Source organism: Seriola aureovittata, chromosome 6, assembly GCF_021018895.1.
Source record: "Seriola aureovittata isolate HTS-2021-v1 ecotype China chromosome 6, ASM2101889v1, whole genome shotgun sequence".
In the NCBI taxonomy this organism is placed as follows: domain Eukaryota; kingdom Metazoa; phylum Chordata; class Actinopteri; order Carangiformes; family Carangidae; genus Seriola; species Seriola aureovittata.
In genome coordinates this window covers 8,539,897-8,559,094 of record NC_079369.1, presented here as the reverse complement: position 1 = coordinate 8,559,094, position 19,198 = coordinate 8,539,897, and the positions used below count along the sequence as shown (strand labels likewise).

The following is a 19,198-nucleotide window of genomic DNA, read 5'->3' as shown; positions in this document are numbered from 1 at the left end:
GAAACTTAGACATGAACACACACAAACACACATACAAAACAGTGCCTCAAACCATATTCACTCACCCACTCCAAACCCTACCAATGAAATAAGCCACCCTAGGCCTTGGGAGGTAGGGGTGAGTCCGGGGCAGTGAGGAGTGGGAGATGGCCGGGACACTTCCAATGTGTTTTCCGCTCCAGTGCTTCTTGTTCTCACTTCGTCAGAGTTTGTTTGCCGCAGATTGGGAGAAATGGCGAGAGGTCAGGCCGGTGTGCTGCTTGTCTGGCCCTCAGGTTCTGCGCAGTTCAAGGTTGAACCAGACACAGTGAAAGGGGTTTTTGTGTTTATTTAGCAAACAATTTCACTGTGTTGCAGCGTCAGACTTAAGAGGAGGAGGAGGAGACGAGAGACGGGGCTAGAAGACAGGCCTGTCCCTTTTGTTTGGTGCTGAATGCGCTTATAGACAAGCAGGGATTTTCTCTAAGTGTCAGGATGAAACATAAGCAGGCTTCACAGCCAAGAGCTGGAGTGGTGGGAGAGTGATGGAACCAGCAGAAGTCGCTGGTGACAGAATGCTGTCTGTGTGTGTGTGTGTGTGTGTGTGTGTGTGTGTGTGTGTGTGTGTGTGTGTGTGTTGTGTGTGTGTGTGTGTGTGTGTGTGTGTGTGTGTAGACGTGGGGTATTGATATGCTGGGAATGAAGCTCGGAGCAGATGGACAGAGCAGGCTGGCCCTGTGTCGTTCCTGTGAGCTCTGGCTCCTTCTCGCAATCCCCCTTTGATGGACACAGACACACACACACACACACACACACACAAATATACACATGCCCCAAGCAACTGTGCCAAGTCCATATTTTACCAACCAGATAATAGTCCTATAGGATAACAAATGGTTGATCATCCTATCATTAATAACCAGTATGTCATTCTGATCTGTAGCTATGGCAGATGTGGCTGGTTAATGAGACCGAATGGAGAAGTTCTCCAGTGGCATATCACAGTAGACAGCCAGATTTGGGGAAGAGGGTGTAGAGACTGAAAGCAAACTGTATCTACAGTGAAAGGAACATGAAAAGTTAAGGGAGACACCCCATTACCATATTGGAAATTATGCAGTATGTTGAGGGATGTATTGTTTTACTATCTATATTTCTGTCTCCATTTTTCTCTGTCCCTCTCTTTCTGGCACCCCTCAGACCTCTCTCCAATCTAAAGCCAACATGCTTGGCTGCGTCCCTATCTTTCTCCCTCCTTCCGTCTATCTCTATCCTCCTCTGGCTTCTTCTCCTCCTGGTCCTCTCCCCTCTTAGGAGGGGTGGCATGGGGAGTGGAGGGGTAGAAAAGTGCAAGTGCTGGTGAATTGCTAATAGGCAATCATAGTGCTTGGGACAAGGATGCCTACTGGAGGTCTAGGGACCATTAAAGAAACGTCAACTCGGCATAGGTATGCCAAGAATTATGAGTCAGTGGGCAGGCAACACTTCTTGGCTCCTATTGGTCAGGGCAGCAGGCCGTAATCTGTCACAATCCTGGAGTTGCTGTGACAGCAGCGGGAGCATTCTGGGCTCAACACAGAGGGTAAAGGAAACATGCAGCTAAGGGTGTGTGCGTGTCTGTGTGTGTGCGTGTGTCTCCATGTGTAAGCCAGTATGAGTGTGGTTGAGTGCATGTAGGGCTGCACAAGAAGTGGAAAATCTTCCGAAACCAACATTGTGCATGTAACGACACAAGATTTAATTTAAGTCATGTTGTTCAGTAAATTGATTCTGTTAGGTAAATTGTCAATGTAGTGTACCCCTTTAATGCACCTGAAACCACAACAATGAATCACATCTAATCCTACGACTAACAACTAATCACTGTGCTTGCATCAATGCTTTGGGTTTAATCCAAACTGGGGAAGTCAAGTCAGCATTGTTCTACCAAAAAGTTTTAAGCAATTTTTAATAACCATGTGTGCCCAGTTTAACTGTGGCAAAATAATTCTGCTTTCTAGAGGAAGCATCAGCAGTTTGTTTCATAAACAGAAACACAACTATGACGTACAGTATTTTCTAATGTCACTCCCTGTCCTAGAACGTAACACGGATAAAAATGAATGTTACTTATAGTCATTATTAATAACTTTGTTTGGAGAATATGTTTCATTTATTGTTATTAAGGTAAATGGTAGTTAATCGTGATATGGATTTCAGTTCATATCATCTCACCCTAAGCACACTTGCAATAGCATGCTTGCATGTGCGCATGCTGTGATGTTGTACATCATTACCATAGCTGCAACTCACTGACAGTCAGGCAAGACATAATCTTCAAAGCAAATATCAAGGCAGCAGCCAGATAGGGAACATGGCGTCAGTGCATAAGGGCACCTTTAAGCATTAAAGCCTCACACAACTCTAGATCTGTAATTCTGTCACGGAACATATCCACTGCCATTTCGTTACTTCCTGCTCATTCCGGACCCTCGCTGTGGCGCGTGCTGGGATTGGCATGATGCTGCCCTTCTGAAGCCACTGGGTTGGGTCTGTCGTCATGATCTTATCTGTCTAAGGACAGTTCCTCAAAATGAACTGAAGAGCGTAAACCACATCAAACAGCGAGCAGAATAAGAAAGAGAAAGAGAGAGAGAGAGTGTGTGTCTGTGTGTGTGGGAGAGATGTGAGCCCACCAAAAGCTTAAGCCTCCAGTGTGCTGTGCAGATAAGATTCATTAGATAGGTTGGTAAATGCAAGAGAGAGGCAAAGCGAGGCAGACACGGGGAGAGAGAGAGAGAGAGGGAAAGAGAGAGAGAGAGATTGAGCTTGCTGCTGCTCCAGCATTTGTTGACACAGATTTACAATGAGTCTCCCACTGCTTCACGCATTACAGTAACACGCCATGTCAATAGCTCTCTGGGCTTGAAAAGCAGCCGTGCCAAAGATGTCTGGGAGTGATGCCCTTCCCCTGATAACCAAAGTGTGGCTCATAAGTCAGGAAGTGGAGGATAAGGAGGGGCAGGAGAGGGGAAAAATAATTTTTTTTTTTTTTTGTCTTTTTGTTTCTCTTTTTTCTTATTAATAAATCCCCACCCACTCTTTTCTCTCAATCTCTTCTCAAGCATCTTTTCATTAGTTTTCCCTTTTCTGTCACTTCTCTAAGATCCTTTTCTTCCCCCCTCTTCCATCTCTCATAGTCTCTTACTCCTCTCTCCCTCTGTTTCTCTTTATCTCTTGGACGCCCTGCTACAGGCTCAGTAGGACAGGATTTAGGCATTAGCTCAATCCCCCTATCTGCTCCCCCTCATGATTGCACACTGTTTCTGTCACCCACATACCCTAGTCTACTGCACGAGTTTTGCAGGACTCAGAGTCTCTTATACAAATACTGGTAGAGAGCTTATACTCCACAAGACAGGGAGACATAATCAACTAGACAGACAAGCATTGGTGTGAGAGCGAGTGACAATGTCTGTGCGAAGGGTTGGGACAGTGATAACCAAACTCAGAGGTGGAGGGTGAGATTTTTATATGGTGTTTGGAGTTAATCAGACTCTACAAAAGTAATAAAGAGTTTGATGAGAACCAGCACAGGCTCATGCCATGCAACTCCGCTGAGTCACGGGGCGCTACAAATGAGGTGGTTTTGATGTGTGACATTCACCTTCATGAAATCTTGATGAGAGCTGAGTTCTGCTGTCTGTATAATGAGGGCTGTAGCAGTCAGACAGCTGGCCAACCACTTCAGCTAGTAAAGCTATGATAATAGAGAGGGTTGGAAAGCCTTTTGGAAAAGCATTCGGTAGATGGACTTCAGGCTGTCTGGGAGGCAGTTAGTGTTTTGGGGAAAGAGATAAACAGGAACTTGGATGGCATCAGACAACAGAAGGTCTAATGGTCTTAATCAGAGATGTTGTAGTGGTACTAGTAGTAATGGTACTACAGATCGCACATGTTTGTGAGTTAGCTGCAGCCTCATTGCTAATTGGTGTATTACAAGGAACATTCAGTGTAACAGATGGATATCAACAGTTTTGTTCCAAAAGGAGCAATTCAGCCTTTAAAAAAAGTAACACTTACGTACTTGTGCAAAACAACTACAAAGCAAAAAATAATTGCACTTTCTAAACAAGACCATGCATTTCTGACAAAACTCACCTCATGAGAATGCAACCTCTATACTTTAGGAAATCATAAGTTCATGTTTTTTTCTTATTCGAAATCGATAGAGCATTATGGAGCAGAACTTTTCATTCACATACAAATGTGATACCGACTAGCTGAGGTCTGCAGGCGTCTCAGTCCATGTCAGCGCCTCAAGCTCTAAATCCTCTTGGTTCTGATAGGAATCCCAAGGCTTATAGTGGCTGCCATCTCCTCACCACTGACTGATGCTTCTTATCAGGACCACCACACTGCTGCCGCCAGCACATTTTCACATATGGGTAAATTATAAATCACTTGCACAAACATTCTCTCACATGCATTCAAGCACACATATAAACCTTGTAACATAGATTCAATACATTTACACAGGGCAGGGCTGCTATAGCATGAGCGCATTTCATTCAAAAGTGCAGTAATGACTCGGTCAGAAATGCACCTGCACATACCCGCTTGTGTGTTTGAACAGATCTTGAATTTCAGAGATACTAAAATTTCATATATAGTACATGCAAAACATACAACAGTTTATTTTATCTTTTGATTCAGCATACTTTGTGCAACTTGGTAGTTGGAGATAAAGCTTTGGTTGAGGATTGTGCTGAAATTGTTAATTTATTAATTAGTAAATTCTCAAGACCTTAATAGTTTTGATGATGAACTGCCTTTTCTCAAGCAAAAATGACCAAACATTTAATAATTTGATTTCCAGTTCCTCAAATGTGAGCATTTATTGCTTATCTCAATTTCAAATTATTGATAAACATAAATACCTTCTTGAATCGGTTTTGGACGTTTGTTTAGAAAAGAAAGTATCATTTTAAAAGCATCACCTTGTGACAGACAAATTAATAACAAAAATAATGCAGTGAGCAGAACTCCAAAATGATCTCTCTCCGTATCTACAATGTACATTATATGTGTGAGGATAATAATTGAGAACACAGATGTAGATGTAAGCCTGGCCATTCTCCACCTTTGTCTAGCTCCAGTAGCCCACGAATATGTAATGTAAAGAGTCTACACAGGGGAATTACTGACGTGCAGATTACAATGAGTGTAGTTTACTGTCTGGCTATAAATGCAGAAGCCCTAGTACTTGTTCATTACAAAGACTCTTAACATTGTCATAGTGTTTTATTATCTGACTAAAAATGTGCATTGTTTTGAAAAATGCATCGTGATGATATCATTCACTGCAAAGCTACACAATAATGCCGTCACATTTTCATGTCAAAGTGGTGAAATGTCTTTTCATATCCAGTTAAATTTATAATATTAAGAAATTGTTCATCACCAGCTTGAGTAAGCCTTTTAAATTTGATCTTTATTTGTAATTTTATTGTTAATGAACAATTATTGTGACTGCAGTGAAGCACTTCATAACTGTAAATCATTCCACCATGCCTCTAGCTCCGTCTCTCTCACAGTCTCTCACTTTAACGCTCTCTCTCCTACTATCTCTTGTGTCCTTCTTACTGTATACAGTACAGATTTATTAGCTGAAGCTGGAGCCCCCAGACAGTTACCACTCAGCACTCCTTCAGATCAATAATTGGAAATATTAATTATATCAGCATAGATGGCCCAGTCAGAAGGGGGCTGTTTATGCTCCTGTTACTAAGCAGTGCAGCAATATGAGCTTTGATGGCCCGCTAATACGTATTAATGATCCCAGGACAAACATTACTCTATATTAAATCTGAGTGAAAGTTAGAAGACACCACACATGGTGAATGGCTATTACAGTTATTTTATAGCAAGCACTGTAAGTAAGTGCTGGTGCATAACTGTTGTAAAAAGACTTTTACTACTGAGAGATGAGCTTCTGTAAAACCAGGACAAGATTTATTGCAATTTTATCTCTGTTTACTGCGTTCCTGTGTATTGGAGGTTCATCTTTTTGGATAATATGAAAGTTAAAGACCAGCAAAGTTTGGGGCTTGGAACGGCACCAGGTCTTTGAAACTCTTTCCAAAGCAGTATTATTGTCTTGCTACTGGCCCCTCTCTCTGGAGTTTAAGCAGTGTGGATTCTGGGACTCTATACTGCTCCATCCTGCTAAACTCTACTAGTCATGAACTCATTAGTGTCATAGATAGTGCCAACAGTAGACTCTAAATCCTCCCTACTACTAACAGGCCAAGTCCTGACTACAGTTCCTTTGACTAGCTCGGTGTAATTTGAAATCAGACAGCGGAATGTCTTTTGTGGTCCGAGCCCAGGGCCTTCGGCCCTTTTTGTGGCTAATAATAATTTCAGTAAAAAGACGTTTGCTACCCAGCCAGGCCAAACTTTACCAGAATACTGGGGATACTACATGATAAAATCTGATGAATGGTGCATCTGTGGAGTGTTCATGTATTGGTTGAGAGTGCTCATTTTAGGCTTATTATTTTGTAGGCAGTTTCAGTCAAGAATCAGTTTTAAAGACTAGCTAACAAAAAGTAGAAACAAACCAACAGCTTATGTGTGTGTATTCCAGGCCTATTACACACTACATTATGTACTGTTGGCCTAGGGGTTTCTATCTCACCCTCCTTATAAAACAGCAGCATACTATGGCTAAGAGCTTTAATTCAACTGACTGGAGGCTTAACTAAGCAGATGAGGTGGCTCAAGAAAAGCATATGGAACTATAGATTTGCCAAAGTCCTTAGAGCAGCACAGCTTGCAGAGTCAGGAAAAGAGAAAGACAGGGGCCTTGTATTAGGAAAAAATAATTGTATTTTCTATTAGAGGAAGAAAACGAAGAGCAGTAACTAACTTGATGGTTGTGAGGCCATTGAGATGTTGTGAGTCATCAGATAAGCTTGTTTCTTCAGAGTAATCAAAAACATTCAGCTCACATTCAATTAAACCTGATGATGGACCTAATGAAAAGCACTAAAAAATGTCACTGATGTCCTCAGGAAAGTGCCCTTCATGTCCATGGGGTTTCTTCAACATAATATGTACAGTATTTTACAGCCCGTCACTAACATGTAAGCACAGACTTGTCAAATGAGTCTTTCCATCGCATGACCACACATTCTCACCCGTGGCTTTCTAGAAGGCAAAAAACAACCACACATATTCAACAGCATACTACACATTGGAAACATACAATATGTGATTTGTAGGGCTGAAACGTGCAAAACACACCGTCTTTGAACACAATGTTTTTCACTGGACTTCTTCATGGGTATTCAAATGCAAATAATGCAGAGCAAATTCAGAAACAACAAATATTTGGAGGAGACACATTATTTCTCCTTCACTGAATATCACATTTGGATTGGAAACATCCCCACCATTCATATCTTGAATGTCATGTCTGGTCTGGAAAACCTTGTTGAATGAATCAAGGCATTTAAGTCACAATAACACCCTCAGGTAGAGAAACATGGCAAGGAAACAGACTATCAGGCCAGTCAAATAAAAGTTTCTCTGTCAAAAACTGTTTAAGTTTAAAAACATTTTTATCATTTGGTTAATTTATAATTAATGTCCCACGAGATGCAGTGCAATTTTTAGCTGCAGAGCGATATGGAGGCAGGTGGTTGATTTGTCAATATACAGTGTTTGTAGAGAGCAGTTGTGCCGTCTCTTTCAGTGTTTGAAAGTGAAAGGCGGGAAGGTGGAGTCAGAGCTGTAGAAACGCCACCCAACAGAAGAACTAATCTTATCTAGGAGTTGCAGGCTCTCTCGCTTGCTTTCTCTCTGTATGTACTGTATCTTCTTTAACCCTCTCTCCATCTCCTGTTGTCGTTTTCCACAATCTCTCCCTCTTTCCTCTTCTGCTTTCCCAACTGCCTCACCTAACCACTGCTATAACAAAAAGCATCCCGGTTAAAACTTGTGTTACTTGCTATAGAAAGCAGCTTCACTCAGGTCCTTGTGGGTGTGTCGAGAAGCTATTTGCTCCAGCCCACAAAGGACATGGTAAAAACATACCCCACAGTATCTGAAGTTAATGAATGGTCTCCTTGGCAACAGCAGCGCTTGATGAATTTGACTTAAAGTCACCATGTCTGTGCATGTGTGAGCATGCATATAGTACAAGTCTGCTTTGCAACATGCATTTAATTTCTGCTGGCATGACATGATTTTCTTCATATGTGTGTAAGGGAAATGTAACAAACTAAAAGACAAAGTGACTGTTCAGGACCATAATGCATTGCTTTCAGGCAAATAAGTAGACCATTAAGCTGGCATGTTGGAGGCTGAACAGTAACTAGCTTTAGAGAGAGATGCCTCCCACACGCTGGCACCCTGAAGAGATGGCTGAGATCATAGCATGGTAGAGGAGCCTCAGCTGTAGATTTGGCCTCCTCCATCGTGCATGTAAAAACAAAAATCAGCTGGCAGCATGGAAGCATCTTTTGTCCGTTTGACATGTCAAAAGCAAATTCAAAGATTTCCTGTGTTGTTGAGAAGGAGCAGAGGGTTGGGAAAGTTATCTGTGAATTTGTCTTGCGGATGATTTTTTTTTTTTTTCCCATTCGGAGGTGTTTCTGTCTCAGAGGTTTCTTTGAACACGTGTGCGATAGCGTTGCGGTTGATTCTGTAATCTATCCGTACATGCTGTGGAGCAGTTCGCCCTGTGGCTTGGCATTAGCATACTGTAGGGTTACTTTGCTCGTGTTGTACAAGGGAAAGAAAGCACTTGTAGATGGAGAGGGAGCAGGATATGGAGCGAGCCAAGAAACAAGCTAAAACCTCAACCTTCACAAGCATAATATCCTCCCTGTTTTGCTACAAAGTCTTAGCCGCTGCTAGTTATTATTTACGATGGGTAAATTTATGGAATAATTTCAGTGAAGGAAGGTTACTCAGTTCCTCAAGGTGAAAATGGATACGTTTAGCACTTAATGAATCGGGCCTGGGCCTCTCCCCCATATATCAGCATGTTATTAAGACATTTTAAAATCCCATTATGGTGTTTCTCCTTGAACATGTCATGCTTTTATTGGACTGCCCTGTCTTTAAATCTGACCTTTTCAGCCCTGCCGTGGAATTGAACTGAAAAAAAGATACATGACAAGACGATGGAACAAAATATACATATGAAGGTGTAAAAATATCAGTGCTGAATGGTTCAGTGATTTGACTGGGATGTCAGGAAATGGCAAATAGTTTCAAGCATTAAAAAGATGCTTAAATAGAAGCTACAAATGGGTTACTGTAAATAGCCGAGTCTGGTCTAAGAGGTTGCTTTTATGTTCCGGTAATCCTGTTAAAAAAAAAATTCCTACTATTGACCCCTGATGTATTAAAATATGTGTGTTTTTATTATTAAATCTATTTGTTTTGGGCTGAATTGGGAGGGGGGATCTGTGAACATGAATTATCTTGTAAACATTATATACAGCTATAGTACGTATATGCATATTATATGCATGTGTGGGTGGGTTTATATTCAGTATGTGTGCTAATATGTGACAAGGATGCAAGAAATGGTGCTGCAGCTGTTAAAAAACATGTTGTAAATCACAGCTGCATCTTCAAACTTTTTCCTCCAAACAAATCGGGCCCAAGTCTGGTAAAATTGTTCAGCTTGAACAACAATAATGAAAAAAGAAGGAGGTAAAATTGGGGAAGGAGGAGAGCGTGACACAAAAACTGTGATGACAGAGGCATCTAATCCAGGCAATGCCATTCTTATCAGGGTCCAGTGGATTAGAGTGAGCCTCCTAACCAGAGAATCCTTCCCAGCCAGACACTCTCCACAGCCCAAGGGCCTGGATCAATAGGCCTGCATTGATCTCTCTCCTCCTGTGGCTGGATTCACTTTTATTAGGACTGCCTCTGCATTTCTCACTTAGACACACATATTCAGCCCTTCAACCTCTCCATACACCTGCCATGAAAAAACACAAATACAAATATACACACACACACACACACACACACACACACACACACACACACACACACACACACGCATACACACCCTATTTTATGTGTGACCGAGAGCTGAGGGTTGTTTTGTTTACACTGAATAACAGGCAGCAGAAACACTATAGTGACAAGTCAGCTTAGCTGCATGATGGCGTTTTGATTTCCTCTCCAGCCAAGGCACTTTGATCAGTATCGCAGAACCGCTATTAGTATGGGAGAGAGGACCTTGACACCTTTGGTTTGTAGCCGCTTGTTGTATCAACGACAGGCCGAGTCGCAAGAGCTAACTTCTCTGTTACCCTTTCTTCTCTCTCCTCCAGATGACTCGCCCCATCCAGGTGAAACCAGCTGACAGCGAGAGCCGTGGAGGTAGTTGTCGTCTTTTCTTCATCATTTATTCATCTCCCCTTTTCATCTGTCTCATCTAGGTTAATTCTTTTCATTCTTTCCTTCTGATCTCATCTGTTTCACTGCTCTCAATGCAATATTTCTTGTTCGCTGTTTTTTTAGAAAATAATCTCTCCTTCAAGTCTTTTTCATTCTTATGTTGCCGCACTTTCATACATAATTGTAGCAATTAGTAGCAACCGTTGCAAACAAAGTTTAAGACATGGTTTAAACCAAACTGTGTCTGAATGTATTTTAAATACATAGTGACATCGAACACAAAGAGGTTTGCTGTCAAAGTTTGTAACAAATTTTACTGGAGAAGTCTGTAATCTCGCCTCCTACCAACATTTATTTTATTTGTTACTGGTTCAGATCCTCTGGGTTTATGGAATAATCTGTGTTTTTTGTTCTCCTCATCCTGCTTGTGCCCTTGTTCTGTTTGTAATTGATTAAAGAGTCTGTGTTATTGAAAGGATGTAGGGCTCTGATGGGCTTTCCTGCTGCCGCTCTCTCTTTTCTTGTTTCCTATGCCAAGTACATTATCATTGCACTGTAAATTAGATGGTGCTTGGACTCAATTCTGTAGCCATCGCCACGCAAAGGCCCTGTTAAAGCCCACACTGCCTGATCTGTGTGCATTTGAAACACAAGAGTAAATGGTATAGAGGGATGGAAAAATGGAGCAGGAGCACGTACAGCTTGCCAAACAATCAATAAATTTGCAGGGTTCTTGCCAAGATCCTCATTACTTGGCCTTAATTCTGTTGTCTTTGATCTCTTCCGTTTTTGGAGGCTTTCATTTACTCACTGCCTATCTGCATATATGTTAATGAGATGAGGAGGCATCCTTCAAGTCAGTGGCAGAGACAATGAACCTTGCTGTTATTTTTTGGTGTGCAGCTCATGTGTCACCCCGTAACAAAGCGAGTGGCTTTTTGTTATTTAAAGGAGGAACGCTGTTTTCAGCCTTTCTCATCCTGGTGGAGGGAGAGACAGATAGAGATTTGGAAGTGAAAAACAGGCGGGGAGAGAAAATGCATAAATGATGCCAACTGCATGCAGCTGCTGTGCTGCACTTCTGAGGCTTTACCTAAAAACCTCTGTCTGTTTCGGGTGAATTAGAATGGCTGGCCACTTGGCTGCCTGTCAAATGCACACAATCTTCAAAGGACAGCATAACCCCTTGAGATGGATGGAGGAAAGGCCAATAAAGATCACTGTCAGTCCTTTCTTTCTTTCTTTCTGTCTTTTTCTTTCTTTCTTTCTTCTTTTCTTTCTTTCTTTCTTTCTTTTTTTCTTTCTTTCTTTCTTTCTTTCTCAACCATTCATTCAGAGCTTTAGAGCAGTGGTGAGACAAGCAGAAGGGTCTTGTGCTGTCAAGATTGATGTCTCCTATAGCTCCATTGATTTTGCCATTGTGGTACTGTGTGTCCACATTAACAATGACACTCAGCTGTCTCTTTACTTGGTTGTGAGTGGCCAGTTTAAGAGCTCCCAGGGCACTTTGGTCAGTATGGGGTCCTCTTATTGGCCAGCCATGGGGACCCCACTGAGGAACAAATGAGTGCTGGAACAGACCTGAGAGTTGCACATCATCTTAAATGAACAGGTCAGAGTGGTGCCACAGGGGCAATCAAACACTAGCGTGACTTTAACGGGTTAGGAAGTAGAAATGGAAGGGGTAGATAGGGAATGGATTTGATCTTCATTTTTCTTTTTTTTTTTTAGATCTCCTATTCTCATTCTGCTTCTAATCTGCTGGCCTTAATTCTTTCTGTGATAATCACTGGCAAAGATAATTTTGGTTTTCTCCATATCTGGTTCTGTCTTCAGCTGCTCTTGCTACTGTTAGCTGATGGACTGTGCTGCTGATGCTCCTCCATGGCCTACTTAGACAAGCCTTTGCTTCTTATTTGCTGTAAAAGACTGAAGCGGATTTGATTTCATTACTCTCCTTATTTCATACTGTCAAAACTGCCAAGATTAAATTTTTGTTATTTTGATTCGCATTTGCCTGCTGTTGCCAGAATCCAGATCAATAAGTTCAGGGCTATAAGTCAGTGTGGTGTAAAGGAGCTAGAAGAGCGGAGGAAAAAAAAATTAATTAGCCTCATGGAGGGAGGGACACCAGGGACAGACCTAGTTCTCAGACCTGCTCTCTCAGGGGCCACTTTTAGTCCAATAGGGGGCATATATTCCTCAGTGCACACAGTCACACTACAACACACAGTCATACTAATTAGTCCCTTAATCTCATTATGGGGAGGACAGTTCAGATCACCTGTGCCAGGTTGGCCATCCATAAGGGAAAGACCTGTTACTATGGTTTTATGCCTGCTGGACCTCCGCTCCTCCAGGACTAACTCTCTGCTGTTATTAAGACCAGACAGGCTCACACCAGACCAGTGTACTTTCCCTGGTTACTGTTGCAGTAAAAAATGAACCTGCCTGCCTCCAGTCATCAAACAGGACGACAGTAGAACATATTCTTCTTACTAATTCTTTTAAATATTTGATGACTCTTGGACATTTAAGCAAAACTGAGCAGTTTTCCTGCATAGATCTTCATAACTTTTATGGTGTTGGACGCTAAGAACAAACTGGTAAAAAATTAGAGTACATCCAGCCACTAGGTAGCTTCACTGAGGCCATACAAGTAAACCACCTTGCCTATAGAAATTAAAGGGAAATATATGGTAGAGTAAATCCAGTCAAACACTCTGTCAGCCCCTGCTGCCGCCTAGCAAAGACACACTGTGAAATGAATATTAATGGCCAATCACCTACCTAATCTAGCAGAACAGCAGCCGTTACACATTGAGCCACCAGCACCATGAATGTCTCCGTCACTGATGACGCAGACCATTCTGGGATGTTTGTGTTGGGGAGACTTTTAAAGAGGCGCAGCGTGGAGGCAGCAGGGACCTGTCTCTCTCGTTTTCTCCTCTCAGGTCCCTGATATGAAATAGATTGATTTTCCATCACATGTTGCACTGATGACTGGCACTGACTGCTGCTGATATTTCATTTGTGAAGGGCTGTTCAGCACCTTCTTAGAGGGCTTGGCGTCCTTACGCAGGATAAATCAGCTTTAACCACTTTGATTTCATACTAAACCCTTTACCAGCAGCTCCCCCCGTAGCAGTCCACCATTACTATCTACTCCTGCTTGTTTCCTGTTATTTTGAAGACTACACTTTCATTTGATTTTTTCTTTTGTGTCATCTTTTATTTTATTCATCTTAAAAGACCTGTTGCACTCACAGGCTAAATAGTTTTCTGTGCATTTTTCCATCCCTTCATGGCTCCTCTCATTTCCCACCTTAACCCATCTTTAAAGTTTTGAGCTCAGAGATTGTCCAGAAAGCAGAGAGGAGCAGGCTAGCTGTCAGCTGGGGCTCTGTTGGTGTTGCAGCAGGCCTGCCTGGCACAGCTAGAGCTACAGCCCACTGAGGAGGCCTGGATTAGAAACAGGCTCTGGCATTATCAAGACAGGCCTGCCGCCCACGCACACACCCACACAGAGAGGACAAACAGGCAAACACATACATACCCATAAGGCTCTGACACACACATACACAGTCTCCCTCTCTCTCTTTCTCTCATGCAAACACACACACGCAGTGGGAAATTGGATGTACATGATATTAGGAAAACGTGTGCACACACAGGGCCATGTCCAGTATATGTTACATATTTACACACAGGCACACACGCAGTGTACACATATGCTGAATGGAAGGGGTCACTATTCTTTGCAGGAGCTGTGTTCCATGTTGTGGGCCAACCAGCAACGTTGCATTGTGTTTGTGTGTTTACTCCAACTGAAGGACAATGAAAAGGTTTGCTCCAGTTCACTGAGACGTGACGGAACAAAGAGCGAGAGAGAGAGGGGGAGATTGAGAGAGAGACAGAGAGAAAGGCAATAAGTTAAATGGAAAGTGAGGGCAAAAAAAAGAAAGAAAGATTGGGAATCTAGATTGAGAGAACAGGGCTACATGCTCTGTTGCTGTTCTGTGCTCAGTTTTTGATGATGAATTTATCTGGCGTAAAAGACAACAGAGTGGTCCATGTATTAAACATCAGTGGCGTTCTCCTTTTCTTACTAGAGAGACGAGCTCCCATGTCAGAGCAGCTCAGTAATGAACCAAGCAGGAAGGCCTCTAAGCTCCGCTGATCCCCTTTAGAAAAGAGAGGAGGAATGTAGGAGAGAGGGGTAGTTAGGGGGGAAGGAATGAGGGGAGTAAAGACGGATGGTGAGAGTAGAGAGGTGAAAGAAGGGAATTTGTTCTGAGACACTAAAAGTGGGAGAGAGAGGAAGAGAAGTGCAAAATAAACAGAGAAAAGTGTGGATAAACCAGCGAGAGGGAGGGGCAGCAGGGGCAAAGCAAAGAGCTGAACAGTATATCTTCTCCCTTTGGAGAGAGGAAAACTATAGATTACTGGTCACAATGTGCTTGGCTGGGCATAAATGGAGAGATCTTGAAATAGTAGGTAGCATGTTCAGAGGTTGTGGGGATCAGGGTGAGCTAATCCAATGGTAAGGCCAGCTGTGGGTCACACATTCAGAGCTCGCACTCCTTGTCCAAATCCCCTCTGGTGCTCTTACACAAACAATACTGATACACAGGCCTTTGCTAGCCCAGAGTTCAGTCAGCTAACTCCAGCAAGCTGGTCTGGGATGTTCAGGTCACTCTGCCTGTAAGCTCTTAAATTTACCCTCACATCAGCACAAACTAGTTTGTTATTTTGAAGGGGAGGGGTGGGGTGAATTGGGTTTATGGGAGACAGACAAGAGGAGAGAAAGCAGGAGAGCAACAGACAAACAGAGGGGAGAGAAAGAGATGATGAAATCATCTCTATAGGGATGTACTTTGCTCCTGAGGGTCAGATTGTGCTGAGGCTGTAGCAGTTATGCAGAGTCAGTGGAAGAAGTAGATCACAACAATTCGCTAATACACTGGGTAGGTGGAGATCAATTAGCCTTATCTAACAAACTACTGATGATAATACCAATGCAAAACTTGCTGACACGGCAAAGAACAGGAAGAGAACGCAGAGTGATGATGTAATGAATTCAGCTAGTTGAAAGATGCAGTATTTCTGCAAACACAGTGTCTCGTACTCTTTTTTTTTTTTTTTTTTTTTCAACAAAATATACTATTGTTGCAACTTCTTTGGTGCACTCAGTCTGCACATACACATATGGAAGCAGCAGCAACTCGCATAGGGTAGACAAAACAACAAAAACACCTTATAATCTGGGATTTAGAACACTGCAAACTCAAAAATGACAAGAACTGACAGCAAAATCTGGACATTGTAGATTGGTCATAGTTGCATGAATTTGAGTGTTGAGGACATTGCATCTGCCCCCATACTCGCCTGTGAACACATAGATAAATTCAGGTAAACACACAGTCATCCTCATTCCCCTTCTTTATTTTTTCTTTTTTTAATAAAAAAAAAACCACACACATCCTCTCCGTCCCTTGTTCGTTGCGATGGTCTCGTAGCGTAGGCGGATCAGCAAAGGTTACTGTTGAACACAGAAAGGAAAGGTCAGAAATCATGTTTAGTTTTCCTGAGGCCGGGAGGTAATTCCAGCCAGCAGATTGTGTTCAGACGAGCAAGCAGGCAGGGCAGGCCAGTGGTGGAGATGTTCATGCAGAAGGAAGCGAGGCGGGGATGGGGACAAGGTTATCCAGTCAGCCACTGCCTCTCAGCCCCTCCGCTGTCACCCTTAATAATACCCTCTCCCTTATCACCGCAACAATCACCTTGAGAAACAAACTTGTCTTCTTTCAGAGAGGGACGGAGATGGGGAAGAGACGGCCCCTCTATGCATCTGGTCTGCCATTCTCATTACAGCACCTCAACCTGTCTTTGGGGACAGACAGACTACAGATCAATTTAGTGCTCAATTCTCTACGCTTTCTAATTCTTTCTCTCTCCTTTTGTCTCGCTCTCGCTCTCTTTGTTCCCCTTTTGTTCTCATGCCGATTTTCTCTGTACCCATTAAAAACATCAAAACATGTTACTTAGTAGTTGTCCAAATTGCACTGACAATAAGAATTCGTAGGTTCTCCACCACATAAATATGGCACTTTAATGTTTGAGTTGTCAGTTTTAGAGGCATAATACATATATTATCTTATATCTTACTGTGAAATTATATTATTGATACTAGATATTTTGACAAAGACTAAATGGTTTTGTCATATCAAAGTGGGCCATTATTAGCATTGTGAGATGTCCTTAAATTTCATCATGCAGTTATTCCACGTACCGTTCAGTACAGTGGACTGTGAAAGTAAATATGTTGACATGATTGTTATGTTTCACTGTTCATTACCTGCCTATAAGCTCTTTGTGGACGATTGAGATATTGCAAGTAATAATCTCCCAACACTACTTCATAGTACCTTCTATTCATAGTGCATGCTAGATTAGCGAAGAGGCTTTCTAATGCTAACCTACTTAGAATGAATGCGGTTATATGGAGCAAGCTGAGCTTTTTAAGACTTGGATTATTTACATTTTGTTTTGTGAACCTTTTTATTTTATTGGCCATTTCATTTCCATTCACTTCAAATAATGTGTGTGTAGTGCATTAGGTGAGAACAGCAGCATCAAGTTTTATTCTGCTTCTTCCAAGGGCCTTTTCTTACTCCTTAACTTGAATTTTGTGAAATAGGATTCCTGCAGATTTCTGAGTTAAACAAATGTTGACACAGAAATTCAACATATTATTAATTGTGCAAGTAATCATAAAATTTGTGCAGTTCATTTTAATTGAAAACATTTTTTCCAACCCTGTTAGAAATTGATGGTGACCTGCTGATGTGACATCTTCTGTATGTGTATTCACAGTGTAAGCAGATAATGGCAATGACAAGCCCATACTTTGGCTGTGGTGTATATTTGTGTGTGTGTGTGTGTGTGTGTGTGTGTGTGTGTGTGTTCTCTCTGTGGACTTGGTGCTCTGTGATTGCAGTGGAGCTGGAGAGGCCAGACGAAGGCTCTGATTGGAGGACGGAGTCTATGCAACCTCTGCCAAATCACTGCAATCACCCGTTTGCTCCTTCTCTCTGCTTTAATGACACCACTTCATAAGGAACCAGGCTCATCAAGCAACCCACCACACGCACACACACACACACACACACACACAAATATATATGCACAGTGAGGTCAGGCTTGGCAGATCGGGCGGGGCACGGCAGGCCTCAGAACAGGGAGAGGAGGTCCACCAGCAGATGGAAGGAGATTAAAGCAGACTGGAGACACATGCAGACAAGGAAATGAACACACACGCACACATACACACTCTTAGAAATAAGATAGACAGGGGTGATGGTTTGCAGTATTGGGTTTCTGAAGTCTGTATTTACAGCATACAACAGAGGAACAATTATTCATACAGGTAATAGAATCTTAGTGAGATATTTGTCAGAGGGTTTGATCATTTTCAGCCCAACAATAGAGCTTGCCCTTGTCTCCTCACTGCCTGGCCTCTTCCCAGCGCTGAATTCTCTGCCCTAATTTTATGAGACCTTTGCTCCCTACACTCCATGTGGAATAAAAAATGCCCTGTTTGTTCACTGAGAGAGGCCAAATACTGTTAGGAGCTTTGGAGTGTACAAAAACTGACAAGAGGGAAACAAAAATGATTGTTGCTCAGGCACAAACGCCGGCACATTTGAATACACACAAACACGCTCATGCAGGCTCTAATAATCAGATATGCATTCATGAGCAGAAGCCATACTGAAGTTTACAGTTGTTAGTTGTTGAAAGCTAATAGATGTATGTATCTAATAAATAGCTTTTCAGTATTTACAAGGTTATGACTGTGTTTACACATTCATATTGTTTTTCAGTGCGATTGCATTTTCAAACGCGTTTTCAGTTTGCCTGTCCGTGCCATTCTCGTGAGCACGATATTTCAGGAGCACCATGAGGGAATTTCTTCAAATTTGGCTCAAATGTTCACTTGAACTCAAATATCAACTGATTGGAATTAGGTGGTCCAAGGTATAAGTCAGTGTGACCTCACAAAAGAAGTTTTTGGCCATAACAAAGGATAAAATGATGGCGTGAAGACATTTTATATCCAAATGGTCAAATGTCAACTTCACTGTGACATCATTATGTTCTGCGAAAACACTTTTGGTCATTATTCAACGCTGTAACTCAGGAACAGAAGGGGAGGTTGTGACCATATTTCCTGCAACTTGACTGGTTTGCAGAGGCATACAACCGCAAGGCGGAAATTCTAGTTTTCTTTGGTTGCTATTATATGAAAATGACCTTGGATCTCTCATGAGTGGGGACATGAAAAGAGCATGAGTGACAAATAGAAAATGAGAGACAGAGCAAACACAAGAGAAAGAATGGCGAGGGAAATAAGTGATGACAAAGAAAGAGACAGGGAAGAAGAAAACAAGAGCTTTTTCCACCTCAGGATATGGACAGAAAGAAAATGCCTTTCCAGTCAGTATAAAAGAGAACTCAAAATATATGCAATGCAGTCACTTTTTTTATTTTTGTTTACACAATACAACACACTACAACTTTGCTATGAAAATGTTGGTGGAGCACTTTAGTGTGGGAGAATTGAAAATAAATAATGACAATAAGCCTCCTCCCGATAAATGAAAATGCCAGCACATATATTTAAATATATATTTTAAAATATAAAATCAAAATCTTGCACATTAGATGCATGCAGAGTGACAGTAACAGATTTTTGAGAGCATTTAAGCCCTGCAGGTATAAACCAGTTTCAGCAACAGAA

The 19,198-nt window shown here is 42.0% G+C and overlaps 1 protein-coding gene across 10 annotated transcripts in view; it reads left to right on the top strand.

Annotated features, from left to right (window-relative positions):
• Positions 1-19,198, top strand: part of celf5a (cugbp, Elav-like family member 5a) — a 179,705-nt gene that overhangs the window by 86,752 nt on the left and 73,755 nt on the right. For all 10 annotated transcript variants that reach the window (XM_056377929.1, XM_056377927.1, XM_056377920.1 and 7 more), the window contains exon 3: positions 10,329-10,377. In XM_056377929.1, the coding sequence (XP_056233904.1) occupies positions 10,329-10,377 (49 nt within the window). The remainder of the gene's footprint in view (positions 1-10,328; positions 10,378-19,198) is intronic.